This window comes from Corapipo altera, unplaced genomic scaffold (genome assembly GCF_003945725.1).
Source record: "Corapipo altera isolate COAL_440 unplaced genomic scaffold, ASM394572v1 63, whole genome shotgun sequence".
Taxonomy (NCBI): domain Eukaryota; kingdom Metazoa; phylum Chordata; class Aves; order Passeriformes; family Pipridae; genus Corapipo; species Corapipo altera.
Genome location: NW_020884928.1, coordinates 1,622,946 through 1,636,685, shown reverse-complemented (window position 1 = coordinate 1,636,685; position 13,740 = coordinate 1,622,946). Strand labels below are relative to the sequence as shown.

Sequence of the window (13,740 nt, the reverse complement as noted above, 5' to 3'; positions counted from 1 at the left end):
GACCTTAGAATATCTCTGTGAGTTGCTAAATGAGAGTCAGGTATTAAGTCTCTGCTAACCCAGACAGTTTAAGGTTTTATTGCTTCCAGACTGTGAGGTTTATTGAGTTTTGGGTTTGTTGATGTTTTAACAAGCTACTTGTCATTATAAAATAGAAATAGAAGGTTCAGTTCCTGAAATGAAAAATTAATATGGTTCGTTGATATCATCAGTATTTTTATTGGAGCACAAAGGGGCCTCAAATTGTAGATCAGAGTCTCCTGTGCTAGGTTCTCTTACTCAGAATAAACATACTGACATTAATTTCCCTTGTATAGTGAAGAAAACGGAAGTAATATTAGTTTTTAAATAAAACACAGGTGACTACATACAACAGTCAATTGCTTTTGAAAATAATTAAATCACAAAGTGAAATTTTTGCTAAATGCAGAAGACATTTATTGGATGTGCATATTCTGCTGGCATAACAAGGCAAATGAAGAGTACTAATACATTTAAGGGATTAAAAGGAAGCTATTTCTTGAAGGTTTTTCAAACTTCTGGTTATGATATTGTTTCTCAGAAATTGCATAAGAGAGCTGGATCAAAAATGCCATGTGTGAAAAAAGAAGTCATGCGATTTAACAACAGATAGAGTTGATTTTAAAAAATGTATGTGTAATTAGATGCATAATTCTTATGCATAATTTACATGCAATTATGTATGAAAATGAGATATGCACAGCCATAAATGGCTAGCTAAGCACCTCACACACAATCACAGTAATTTTACACAGAAATTAAACATGCAGTTGAAAACACGTTTGAAAAAAATGAAGTCCCTAAGGAGTCCAATGGCTTTTGTGAGGAGGAAAAATCTGAATTTTTTCTGAGCAGAAATTATGTTAAATCCTCAGTCGGAAGGGGGGAGTAAACAGCATAGAAGTGAATAAAAATATAATTTAATATAAACCAGTTTATGTTCAGTTGTGGTAGAAGAAGCAATACCAAACATACTTTATCATTTTTATGAAGTGTCAATCTCACCAGTGTAAATTCAGTACAATGCAGAGCAAACAGTGGTGTCAAACTGCATCACTGCTCTTCCCCTCTATCTCCCCTCCCTGGAAGGTCGTTCAGGTTGGAGGTTTGGAGGGCAGTCTCAAGAGTTTCTGGCAGCTCTTTGAACACTATTAGTTGCTTTCTCCCTTAGGCTAGACCTCTTTTCAGGAGGAAAAGCTAGCTGGACCATTCCCTATGCACTAAGTAAATAATCTGTTATTTTTCTTGCCATAGCTAGAAGGCTTGGTCACAGACCAGAACTGTTATGCTTACTATGATGCCAACAAAGAGGTGGTTCATGCCCTAAAATGCTTACAGTCCTAAAAATAAAATAAACCCACAGAGTTTTGGTCAAATTTTTACTGATTATTGTTTTCACAACACTCTTAACAACATCGGAACTTTCCTGTTGCACCCCAGACACCTAAAGCAACAAAATATTCAGTTCAGTCACATTCGTATAAATCTCCAAAGTATCTGCTGAAAAAAAAGTTTGTATTGTGAAACTTTTGGTAATGATTTTATTTACAACATTTAACTTATTTTTACAGTAAAAGCAGTAAAGAAAATGTTTGGTTTTTTCACTTTTCAGCATTTATTCTTTTAGTCTTAAATTATCTTTTAAAGAATGTTCAAGAATATCTGTTAATAATGTGTTACAATGTATATTTAAAATTAATAAATTAAATATTTATTATCTGACCTTTTAATATTTGACTTTCCAATGACAGTTGGGAAAAATATTTTACCTATTCTTGAATACAGTCATTTGAATCCAATTGTAGTCAGAATTTTACTGTTTCACTAAAGAGCCTGGTTAAGGTCCTTAGGGTTAAAGTAAATGCATGATGGGTTAGGCATTCTAATGATCATAATATGGGCTTATAATTCAAAACATTTGAATTATTTTAAAAGTAATTTAAGCTCTGCAACTCCTACACCTATCTTGTCTGGTTTTTCTTGTTGTTTGTATTTCAAATAGACAGCTTCCACTTTTGAACAAAAACTGGGGATGTTGCAAATTTAACATCTTTTTTTTTTCCCTCTTGTCATTTTCTTCTTTCCTTTAACCTAACCTTTTTTCTCCATATTTAGGAAAGTTAATGTATTTTGAATATTTACACAACATGGAGGGGAAAAAATCCTGTGGATTTATATAATTTACTCCTGTGGATTTATATAATTTACTCCTTTTCCACATCAAAAAGTGAACACTATTTTCCAGCTAAACCAAGGCACACTTCTTCCTTGAGGATGTAGTTCTGTAGTGGGAACACTGATAAAGTGCACCATCTCAGTAGGATGTGTCTGAAGGAGAGTGTTCTGGAGGCAGGGAGGGAGGCTACGGCTGATCTGCGTTAAGCAAAGACAGTGCTGGTAAAAACTTTCTCCAACTTTTGTTGCCTTATAATAAAAGAATTACACCATCCATGCCTCTGCCCAGGAAGGAAAGGAACAAGTACCTCCATAGTTAGATCTTAATGTTGTATTATTTCAGCACCTTAAGAACTTAAGCATGTTCATTCTTTCATCTCCCTTTTGAGGTCAGGCTCCGTGGCCCAGGGTGACAGTGCTATTTCTGTGTTCTCCAGAGGGCTGTGGAGTAGGATTGAGTTGAACTGTGGATTCCCCGTTCTTCCTTCTTCCCTCAGAATCTCTTGTATATGTCTCCCTGTTATCAGAACAAAGCACTGGCCCCAGATGTTCATGGCCTCTTAAAAACATATTCTCAAAGGTACTGGTTACCTTCAGCTCCTGTTCCCTGCTGTTGTCACTTGTAACAAAATCTTTTTGCCTTGTGATCAGTTGTTCTACTTGATTAAACTATACTCCTGAAACTGTGATTCAGAATGAGTCTGTGCAGAACACAGATCTGAAATAAATATGTATGATCTTCTAAATCAGTGGTTCTCAACCTTTTTGAAGTTGAGTGGCACTTGAGAAAATTGGGTGTGCTCTGTACCTCGCTGAGGTCAGCTCTGAACACACGAGGAGCTGTCACCTTGCTCTTTTGTTAAGTGCTTGTGTACTTGCTGTCTTTATGGAAATTATAGTAAATCTGCTTATAATGTGATTGGCTACGTCATTCAGTGCTGTGTATCATTCTGTAACCAGTCTGTGAGGGACAATATGTTTACTAGGATTTCCTGTGGGAGAATACATGTGTTCTTGGGTGCAGTATTGGAATAGTAAGTCCTGTACTTACTGCAGAAGTATTGGATATACTACACCTGTGAGATGTAGTGATGCATTTCATGAGTAGTTAATCTGTCCCATAAATCCTGGAATTTCTTTGTATCCGTCGTAAAGGAGAAACTGTTTGGTTTTGGTTTTTTGGGGTTTTTCCTTCCTGCATAAGATATGTGTGTATGTACTGTGTGATGCTGTAAATCTGATACTTTATGGACATGCCTTACTGTGTATGGCCATGTGCATGTATGTGAGTCTCTCCCACACTTTGCCAGCTGGTACATTGTGACATTGTTAAATGTGCTGTGAGTGTGATGTTTTCCAGCAAACCCGTGATACATGTGGTGGGTAGCTGATTCTTACATGTGCAATCAACATGTCCAGGATTTTTTCATATACAGCAGCCTGGATAGAGCTACAAAAGTCCTGAAGCTGGAAATTTGGATAAAATTTCATGGCAAAGAGAAGACAGTCAGTATTAACCAAAGAACCTAGAAATTCAGGGGCCTTACCTAAGTAAAAAAACCCAAACCAAATCAACAACAACAAAAAAGCAACCCACCAAACAAAACATTTTTACATCTTCTTCATCTGGTCAAGGAAGGAAGGTAAAGGGAAATCCAGCTACTTGAAGACAGTCAGAGGAGTGTAGTGTGGGACATCTGAAAACATGGGGCTCACTTCTGAACAGAGATTGAAGTGCTTGCATTAAAGCTACTGGTGCTCCAGATGGATTCATTAGCCAACACCAAACTAACCCTATATCTTAACACACACCCAAGCTAATAAGCTCGCTCACCTTCAGTTCCTGGATTGCTGCCTTTTCCCTGGTTTTCCAAAGAGGGAACTACTGCCTGCCAGCCTTCCTTAGATCCATGCACCAGCACTATTTGTGAGCTTCCATGGCCTTGTACCTGAGGCAGAGATCAGAGTGACAAACCCCATTAGCCTCTGCTGATTCTTTCCAGGTATGCTCAGGAGCACCTGCATCCCCCTCTGTGACAGTCTGGAAATACTTGCACCAACATGAGTTCACAGTAAGATCTACATTATGTTGCCCATGTAATGGGATTACATAGCAAAGGCTGGCATGTATTCTGCTTTCTGTCCTGTTTGCATAGGAGTGTGACTATCAGCTTTCCTGATGGTTTTTAGTTTTCATCAGTGCCCCGGCAGTCTTTGATAGTATAATGGTTTCTTTTATATGTGATACTTCTAAGCTTGTGTTTATTTTGTAACTGTGAAACTTATCAAAAGGTTAGTCAGATTTTGGTAAGAGGCTGTTACAATAAAAGATGTTTACATGCAGATTTCTCTTTTTATTTAATGTGTCCAGAGAAATGTAGCAAAATTTATAAAAAGTGTACACTCCTCCGTTGAAGAGCTTTTTATGTTTTTGATGTAGGTAAAATGTACTAAAAGAGGGTATAAAAAGCAGTTGCAGGGAAAATTCAAATTGCCATCTGCACATTCCCATTGCCAACTTTTGTTTAACAGATGAGCCCAAAGTAAAATTATATATCCTCTAATAGTGCAGCTCCCTGCACCTTCTGCTGTGTTGTGCCTGAAGTTGCTATTTCCTTAGTAGTGCTTCTTCAGCTATGGTTTTTTTCTTGGATGTTTTCTAACCTAAATCTGTGAAATGATCCTTAGAAAAAAAATCCCAACAAACTCACCAATTTTATTTGGAAATGGTTAGTTTTGCATGCCTAGCTTAGAACTTGGCCACACGAGCATTCATCTCAGCTCTGCTGAGAGGCAGCACCCTTCAACCATGGATGCATGGGAACAGAAGGAACATTTAAACTGGATCTGCTGTTGATAGACTAGTTAATGTGGAATCACAGTCATAGCCAGCCCTGAGCTCTGTTCTGATGACTCTGCTATTGTCCTGCTGTCTAACTTGTATAAAGCCAGCTCAGTAATTCCTACATTGCACTGAACTGCACTAAGAAGGACAGAAACTTGGTTGACCATGTTTATATTACCTAGGTACCTGATAATAAAAATTTACAGAGACAGAACAAAGACAAATGTGACATTCCATGCACTATAATCCTCATTAGAAGTAGTGCTAGAATGTTTATGGCAAGAAGTGATAAATGTCTGCAGAAACATTTGCCTGGAACTAAAATACAAAAATCATACATCTTTAAGAAGATGCAGGATTTAACTGACTTGTTCAACACCTCAGAAAGAATCCTGTAGTAACTTAAAGAATCCAGAAGTTTGTGACTTGGTTTGTCTGCTTAGGTTGTGTCTCTTGAACTTCACACCATGAGTCATATATAAATCACACACACACACATATATATACATAATTAAATCTTGAAACATAATACTAATTTAATTGGTAAATACAGCACACTAAGAAGGAAAGATGGTCCTAAAATAACAAATATTTTTCCCCTCCTTTATTTTGCTAGTGCTGTTGCTGAGGCTGAAGGAATTGAGCCATTAGTGAATACCTTGAGTGCTCAGAGAGATGGAGCCGTTGCCAATGCTGTTACAGTGCTGACAAATCTGGCCATGCAAGAGTCATCCCGAGTCAGCATCCAGAGCCACGGGATCATGAGTGCCCTTGTGGAACCACTGCACTCCACCAACAGCCAAGTGCAGAGCAAAGCAGCGTTCGCTGTGGCTGCGTTTGGTTGTGATGCTGTTGCAAGAACTGAGGTAAAACTACTCTTTGAGGTTGTGATTATTGATAACATTTCTAGATTCTGAGGTCGGAGTTAAATTAACCTGGAATCTGTCTGTTCTAGAAGTTTTGAGCTTTCTAGATTTCTTTATCTTTGTCATAGGCTTGTTCTACTGAGTTTAAGCTCAGTTTTTCATGAGATTTTGGAAAGGGCTTTCTTTAATTTGTATTTTCACTACTGTGTTTGCTTGCCCCAAATTAATGCTTTGCAGCTTTTCATTGGCTTCCATGAGCTTTTATCAGGGCTATATCTTGATCCCCATGTTAAGGAACATTAAAGGTTTCTTTCAGCTGAACTTTGAACACGAGAAGTTCAGTCCTCTTTACTCTCCCTCAGTGTTCTGTTGCCCACTTTCAAAGCCTGAATGGCAATGTCAGACCTTGCTTAATGAGATATTGGATGTGCACGGACTAAATGTAATTCAGACAAAACTCAAAATATAATTAATCCCTTGATCAGTGACATCCAGCAAGTTGAACTCTTTGCTGTTTATGAATTGGTCATAGTATTTTTATAAAGAAGAATGATGCTATGTGCATTCATAAATCATAAGATGGGGTTTTCTCATGGGTCAGGTTTGTTAATTAGGACATGAATAAGGGGCACAGATAATTAATCTACCTCTTTCAGTGTCCTTAAAATGTCTTTCTCTTCAAAAATCCAAATGAGCAATATTTCCTCCAGCATGTATAGGAAAGATACTGTAGCACACAAGAGAATAGGATGTTAATAAGATTGTCATGCATGCAATACAGATTCAAATGTATTGTGATGTAAATTAGTTGCTGGGAGGCAACAGAACACAGAAAAAGCTGTGTAACTCTCTGTGGCAGTTTTGGGTTGCATAGTCTCTTCAGGTTCCACACCGCAGCCTAATAACTGAAGAGTAAGGCAGAGCCAGAAGGGATGTCTGTCTTGTACTACTCTGAAGCTCACTTCAGTTCCAGCCTATGCAGAGCTCACGGGAACACAGAATACCCATAAATGACCTTTCTACCAGCCCAGCACAGGTTGTCTGGAAGGCGAATTTCACAGGCTGTTCTTGCTCGGATAGATGAAAGAGGTAAGTGGCAATGTCTTCACTTTTTCATAGTTAAGAAATGCAGGTGGACTGGGACCACTCGTTGAACTGCTGCATTCTAAGAATGAAGAAGTCCGAAGAAATGCCTGTTGGGCTGTTACGGTCTGTGCAAGTGATGAACCAACCGCTGTTGAACTATGCAGGCTAGGGTGAGTGGAAATAGGAAATTTTTGATGTGAAAACTCAATTTAAGCCAATCTTTACGTATTTATAGCAGAATAACAAAGCTTTTTGGTAAGCAGAAACTACTTTTGCACCACAGATGTTACGGATGAAATGCTATTGATTTTTAGGAACAGAGGTTTTCAGACAAAATATAAGCCTGTAGGGAGAACTGTCTGGAATTATAAAGCATTTATTGTTTCTGTGACTGAATTAGGCTTTAGATTGAAGATTGCTTATATCAGTCAAAATTAGGAACTACAGTGCCCCATACATTTCAAACTGAAATAAAGGTTTCAGACTAAGTTTAATATACAGTAAATTGTACTTATTATGCACAGGCTAGATTTGATTTACAATCTCTGGTTAACTGCAGGTGTGCTGAAGTGTCATGTAAAAGTGACTCTATTTTATTCCTTCTTAGAAGCTCCCAGTTCCATATATTAATATCTGAATTACAAAAGCTAGTTTAGGTTATAAGAATTATGACACAGGACTCCTCAGACAGGGTGACTTTTAGTTACTGTTAAATTAAAATATATGTAATTGCCCTGCTCCCTCTGCTGGGCACTTCTCTGATAACTGCATGAATACTTAAAATCCCTCTATGAGGGAATTCTGCAAAGTGAGACTCTCTAAAGTTTAGATCATGATGGGACCTCAAAGGTGATGTTATCCATCTATCTACTGTAAGACTGAGTAAGGTACACTGACGTGTTTTGGCTTGTTTGGTGTAAATACTGATTCTGATGGGGTTTCACAACTTTCTGAGGTAACCTGTTCCAGTGCTGGAGTATCCTTACAATTAGAAGGGGTTTCTGAGTTTAAATATCCCTTATAGCAAATCAATCCAACTACATGTTGTCTTACTTGCAATGGGATTGAAATAACCATTTTTTATAGCAATTTAACTTACTGAATTTTCTCATTTTCCATGTTCCTCTCTCAGTTTCTTTTTCATGACAAAATAAAAATGTTAAACTGATTTTATTTTGAAATCTTTTATCATTTTGTTACACATCTCTCAATTTTTCTTCTTTATTTATACCATTTTGAAGTGTCATCTCCCACCCTGGATGAGGTACGTCAGATGAGGTCATACCACCATCAAATAAAGCTCAGTAATTATTTTATTTATCTCGCATATGGCACTGTTCTTGTTTAATCCCTTCTTTGTTACAGTATCAAAGTAGGACTCTAATTGTAATGTGTCCTTCCAGTTTGACAGGATATTATTGATAATAATACATTAAGCATAGTTTTTCAACTAGTCAGGCACTACTTCATGTTTTTTTTATATAGATCATATTTCCTTGATTTGCTCACGAGTATTCAAGTAGGAATATGTGAAAAGACTTATTAAAGTCAAAACATATCTCAAAGTCAACTCATATCTCACATCTACTTTTTCTAGCTATACATCAAGTCACCCTATCACAGCAAGGATTACATTCACTTTACATGACTTATTCTTGACAAATACATAATGGCTATTTCTCATCTGTTGTTTGCAAACTGATTGTTTAATAATTTGATATGGTTTTCTTTGGACACTGAAATTTGGTACCATGATATCTATTATAATTTCCTTGTTCTTAGTTTTTCAAATCTAGATAGTATCTTTGCCCTTCTCCACTCTCCAGGCATCTAGAATTTTCAAATACAATTATAAATATTTACAATGTCGCTTTTGCAAATTCGTAGAGTGGTATGAGGTAAGTGTCCTCAGGGACTGCTAACTTTGTCTCCTCAAACTTACTCTAGACATGTTAAGACTACTGTTTCTACCTCCTTGTTAATATTACTGCCAGGCATCAGCCTGAAACCTTTTTATGAAAACTGAAGCAAAAAAGGGATCATCAGACACTTCAGTATTTTCTGTGCCATCTGTTATGAGTTTTCTTCCCACATTGAGTAATAGGCCTACGTTTTCCTCTCTGACTCATAGCATATGAAACATTTGTTTCAGTCCCTGAACAGTTGTGTCTCACTTTGCCCGTGCATCTTTTGGGTTTGTCCCTTACTTTTTCTATCCTGTTGGTAGTGTTTCCATTTCTGTTTGAATTTTTTTTTTTTTTTGGGTTTTGGCTCTTCACAGAATTTTTGGTGCAACTGTATTTGTCCAGTTTTAGCTTGTCTCTCCTCTAAATGAGGGTAATGTGCCATTGTGCCTGTAATGTCATCTGGTTTAGACACTGTTGAACACATTAGCCTTTCTTTATTCATTTTCCCCTTTAAAATTCTTCCCTGTATTATTTGCTGCTTATCTGCAATATGCTGTAGACAAATAGCCTGAACTGCTCTTCCACTATCTTCTCCCATTGCTCGCTTCTATAAGAGAAGGCTGTCATTTGCTTTGCCTGAAAAACTTGTTCTCTGGAATTCATCTGACGTACCTTCAAAGTCTACCTTGTAAATGTCTGCAGCTGAGGCTCCCTGTGTAGTTCACAGAGAGAAATGGGCAGTCTAAACATGGAGATCATTATATATATATATATATATATATATATAATATGTGTGTGTGTATATATAAAATTCATTCCTTGAGATGTGAAGAATGTCTGCATAAAGCCACACACATAAATTTGAATATTTGCACACAAATATATCATCATTTTTCCTGGTTTCTTTTTTTCATTTGTAAACAGTTCTAAAACTGCAGTATGCTATGTTCTCCTGATTCAGTTTCCTTTATCTTCTTAGTGAGCTTTTCCTAAGTTTTTCAGGTCAGAAGTTATCAGTATGTGGGTTTCAGCACCAGAAACAGCTTAAGAAATTAATTCCTGTCCTCCCATGTCCTCACATTGCTATTTGTTTCTGTCTCCATGCTGCAAAAATCCCGCCATTCTGGTGGTGCTGAGACACCTAGGCCAGAAGGATTCACACATCACATAATGCACAACTGGAATCTGAAAATTGCATTGCAGCTGGAGAGAGAGAGAGAGAGAGAGAGAGATGGAGAGAGAGAGAGAGAGAGAGAGAGCGCGCTTGCCTGAACTGTGTCATATGGTCTGCTCTGAACATTGTTCCTTTTACATCTCTTTTGCCCCTCAGGTCCTCTGTGGTGCTGAACATCCTTCTGATAAAAGGCTGTGGCATCGTGTCTGCATTTCTTTATGCAGCATTTAACTACCTAAAGAAATTGTTTTTGCTTTTGAGCATTGCAAGGCATTTTTCTCCCCTTGAGAAGAAATTCTGTGCAGCACAGCCGTCCTGGCCAAGAGGGCATGGGGCTGGCACTTGGAAGTGAATTTGTCTTGGCCTTGGTCATGCTGCAAACTAACTCTGAACTGTATAATAACAGTTAATTAGTATTCAACAATGAATTAGCCACTGTGTTTTATTTACCAGTGCTTATTTGCTTTTGTATTTTATTTATCAGTGCTTTAGACATCCTAGAAGAAATTAATCTGTCAATAAAGCGTAAAAATAAGTTTAGTGAAGCTGCTCTGGAAAAGCTACTTGATAACAATCTTTCCCAAAAGTACAGCCGGCTGGGATATTTATCATCAAGTAATATCATTACTAATGGATTCTATGACTGTGGTCAGGTAAGCTATTCTAAATAGCTACTCTTATTTAGAAAGAGTAAAATTTTCCTGTTAATTTAGAAAGAGTACTGTAGCAAAAAAACAGAATCTGGCTACAGAAAATACTCTGTTTTCATGTCCTGAAGTTTCACAGCTGTTACACAGATCTCTTTTGATTATCTTTCTTCATGGATGAAATCTCACCATCTTCATGCTACCCCTTAGTTGTGATTTTCTTCCCAATCCTATATGAGCTGTGCAGACCTAGTTCCTTTCCAGATCCTTTCTTAAACTTTAGGTCTTCTGGTCTCTTTCCCTGCAGTGTACTTAATACTAACTCGACACTGAATGACCTATGGACGTTTTGTTTGTTTATTTTTACATAAAGAAGTAAAGAGTTCTTATTTTCACCTGAGCCATGACCCTTTCTCTCACAAAGAAGTGTTTGTATATAAAGACTGACTCCAGTATCACTTGTTCAGGTTAAATCAGAGAAAGACTTCTTAAAATACCCAAATGAATTAGAAATACCAGTCTTACTGACAATCTGTGAAATACCTGCTCCTAAAGCACTTGGTTGCTTTGAAAATTCCATCCTGTATTGTAAAGCCTTCAGAGGCAGGAACATTTACTTATTCTGGAACTGTTTGGAATGCCTTAATGACAATAACTACTGGTTAAATTATTTATAAACAACATTTTCTAAGAAAAATTGATGAAGAAAATGCAAATTAAGAAGAAAAAAATTCACATATTTTTAATAGCTTTGTTAGTTCTCACGAAGTCTTTGGTTTAAGATTATGAATTTTAAATTACTCTTTTAAATACATTTTTTGTCTGCATCTTTAACTGAACAAAACACCTTATATTTTATGCTAATTTTCTTGTAGATAAAACCTGGAGCAAAATTTTTGTCTTTGGAAGAACTAAGCATGCAAGAGCTTACTGACCGTCGGGCAATAATCTTCATTAATGCTAAACCCCAAGAAGAGTGAGTCATGTTAGATCTACTACCATTTATTGCAATAGCTCATCTTTTTAATAATTTTCCCTGTTTCCAGTACAAACTTCATTTTATATATAGATAGATATATACACACACATATATAGGCACATCTATTTTAATGCCAGTACAGTGCTTTATGTCCTAAAAGGCAAAAGATTCGTATTTTATAAAATAAGAATTTGGAAAATAACTTTTTTCTCTGTCTAGAGAGATAGAAAAAATGCATGGAAGTTTAAGCACATCGTCCCAAGAGGCAGGACAAAGCCAAGTATGAAGACCTCAGGCTTGATAAAGAACCTGTGTCCGTTTCTTCTCCATTTAAGTTGAAGCCAGCCTAACAAATCTTCTTAGATTTGAATGCAGGAAGTTGGTATTGGGCTTGTTTAACTGGGAGCCATTTCCTGTAAACAGTATCACAGATCAAAGATTGCTCTACCAATATTTTGCAAGTCCAAAACCTTCTTCTCTGTCAACACATCACATATTTGGTTTACAGTACCATTAGCTTCCCTTTTAAGCTTGTATATGACACCATAAAGATGTCTGGGAATATCTATGACAAATTATACTTCCATGCTCTTTGTTGATCCCTAGAGTTGTCTTTAACTATCAGGTTTTCTTTCTTTGGCTTTAATACAGCTTCTTGCTCTTGCACTTCAGCAGCAGTCTTACTCCCCAGTCACTTTTGTGTCCATAATTTGGTATTCCATACTTAATTTTTGATCCCTGAATCAATATCTGGTTTATTAGTGGTTATTTCTTCCACTTACATACCACAATATATTTACTGTCCTTTAAAATCAGAACTCCATTTTCATAGCTTCACATGCAAATAATGTGCAAAAATAATCTTGTTCTGTTTCAGTCTTGCAGTAGAGAAGGCACAAGATTCACCACCTCCTATTTCAAAAATAGGTAGTAAAGAAAAAGCAAGGTAGGGTTTTCAGATTTACTGGTTGTAAATGTTCTGTTATTGCTCTAACATTAAAAATAGAATTCTGACTGAAAATAGTGACAGTTTCTGAACACTTAAATACAATGTTAAGTATGTATTTGGAGTCTTGCTTTCACCTCCTATTTGCAGTAACATTCATTTGTCTGTCTTAGTGGTTATTTGTCCTCCCTCCCCATGCTGTATTTGAACAGCTCATATTTATTTACATTTTTCCTGTCATTATCCCTGGGAGGCAGGGAAATGCTATTATTTTGCAACTTGACAACCAAGACACAGGGAAATTAGGGTAGAAGTTCTTTCTCAGTTTAGGACTTAGACCCATGAAATGTTCCTACACTGTCTACATGCATCCTTATTTGTAGATTAAATTTCTTCCAGTGAAATTCCATAGATGACTAGAAGCTGTGTGTGCTCAGAACTAGAAGGGTGTGCTCAGAACTGTCCTGATTTTGATGGCAACTAGCCTAGAAATGCTTTGCTCTTGCAGGGCTTGTCCTGATCCATATGATACACAAGGTACAGTGCTGCAGTCTGTCTGTTCATACAAAATAGGCTGGAACCTCTACCCTTGTAGTGAAAAATTAATTTCCTTCTTTTACAGAAAGAGGATTTGAGTCTGTCCCTCAGCAGACAGCTGACCACAAGGTATTTGGGGTTTAGCAGTCTCTTTCTGGTTTGTTGTAGCTGATCACTGACAATGAGGTGTAATGAACAGGGCTTTCTGCTTCAGCTGCTGGGGTACTTACCTCAGAGAGAGCCAAGACCAAATTTCTAGTCCTTGTCTAGTATAAAATACTTAACCCATAGTTTGTTCCTGTGGAAGAAAACTGAGCCATGGTCTCCCAACTGTCCTGCCCGTAAAACAGCAGCACAGTCATGACCACAACAGTGCCTTTTGGAGAAGCCAAGTTTACATGCCCAATTCCAGGGGAATGTCTAGAATTCCAAATGCAGTCCAGTTAGAGCCTCCTTGCCATTAATGGGATGGTCTCTACTCCTTGACAGGAATGTGAGATAACCTACAACTCCCCTTGGCTTTTCTGTTAGCTAACTTTGTGAGCCATCCATTTATC

General features: G+C 37.2%; 1 protein-coding gene and 1 long non-coding RNA gene across 8 annotated transcripts in view; one reads left to right on the top strand and one right to left on the bottom strand.

Moving 5' to 3' along the window:
- ARMC3 (armadillo repeat containing 3) overlaps window positions 1-13,740 on the top strand; it is a 61,220-nt gene that overhangs the window by 38,619 nt on the left and 8,861 nt on the right. For all 7 annotated transcript variants that reach the window (XM_027658680.1, XM_027658677.1, XM_027658681.1 and 4 more), the window contains 5 exons: window positions 5,658-5,907; window positions 7,027-7,163; window positions 10,559-10,727; window positions 11,597-11,697; window positions 12,578-12,646. In XM_027658680.1, the coding sequence (XP_027514481.1) occupies window positions 5,658-5,907; window positions 7,027-7,163; window positions 10,559-10,727; window positions 11,597-11,697; window positions 12,578-12,646 (726 nt within the window). The remainder of the gene's footprint in view (window positions 1-5,657; window positions 5,908-7,026; window positions 7,164-10,558; window positions 10,728-11,596; window positions 11,698-12,577; window positions 12,647-13,740) is intronic.
- Window positions 2,447-6,835, bottom strand: LOC113954417. Its single transcript, XR_003530192.1, has 3 exons — window positions 6,555-6,835; window positions 4,031-4,145; window positions 2,447-2,713 (listed from the first exon to the last, which is right to left on the bottom strand). It is a non-coding gene; the product is annotated as an uncharacterized LOC113954417 (long non-coding RNA).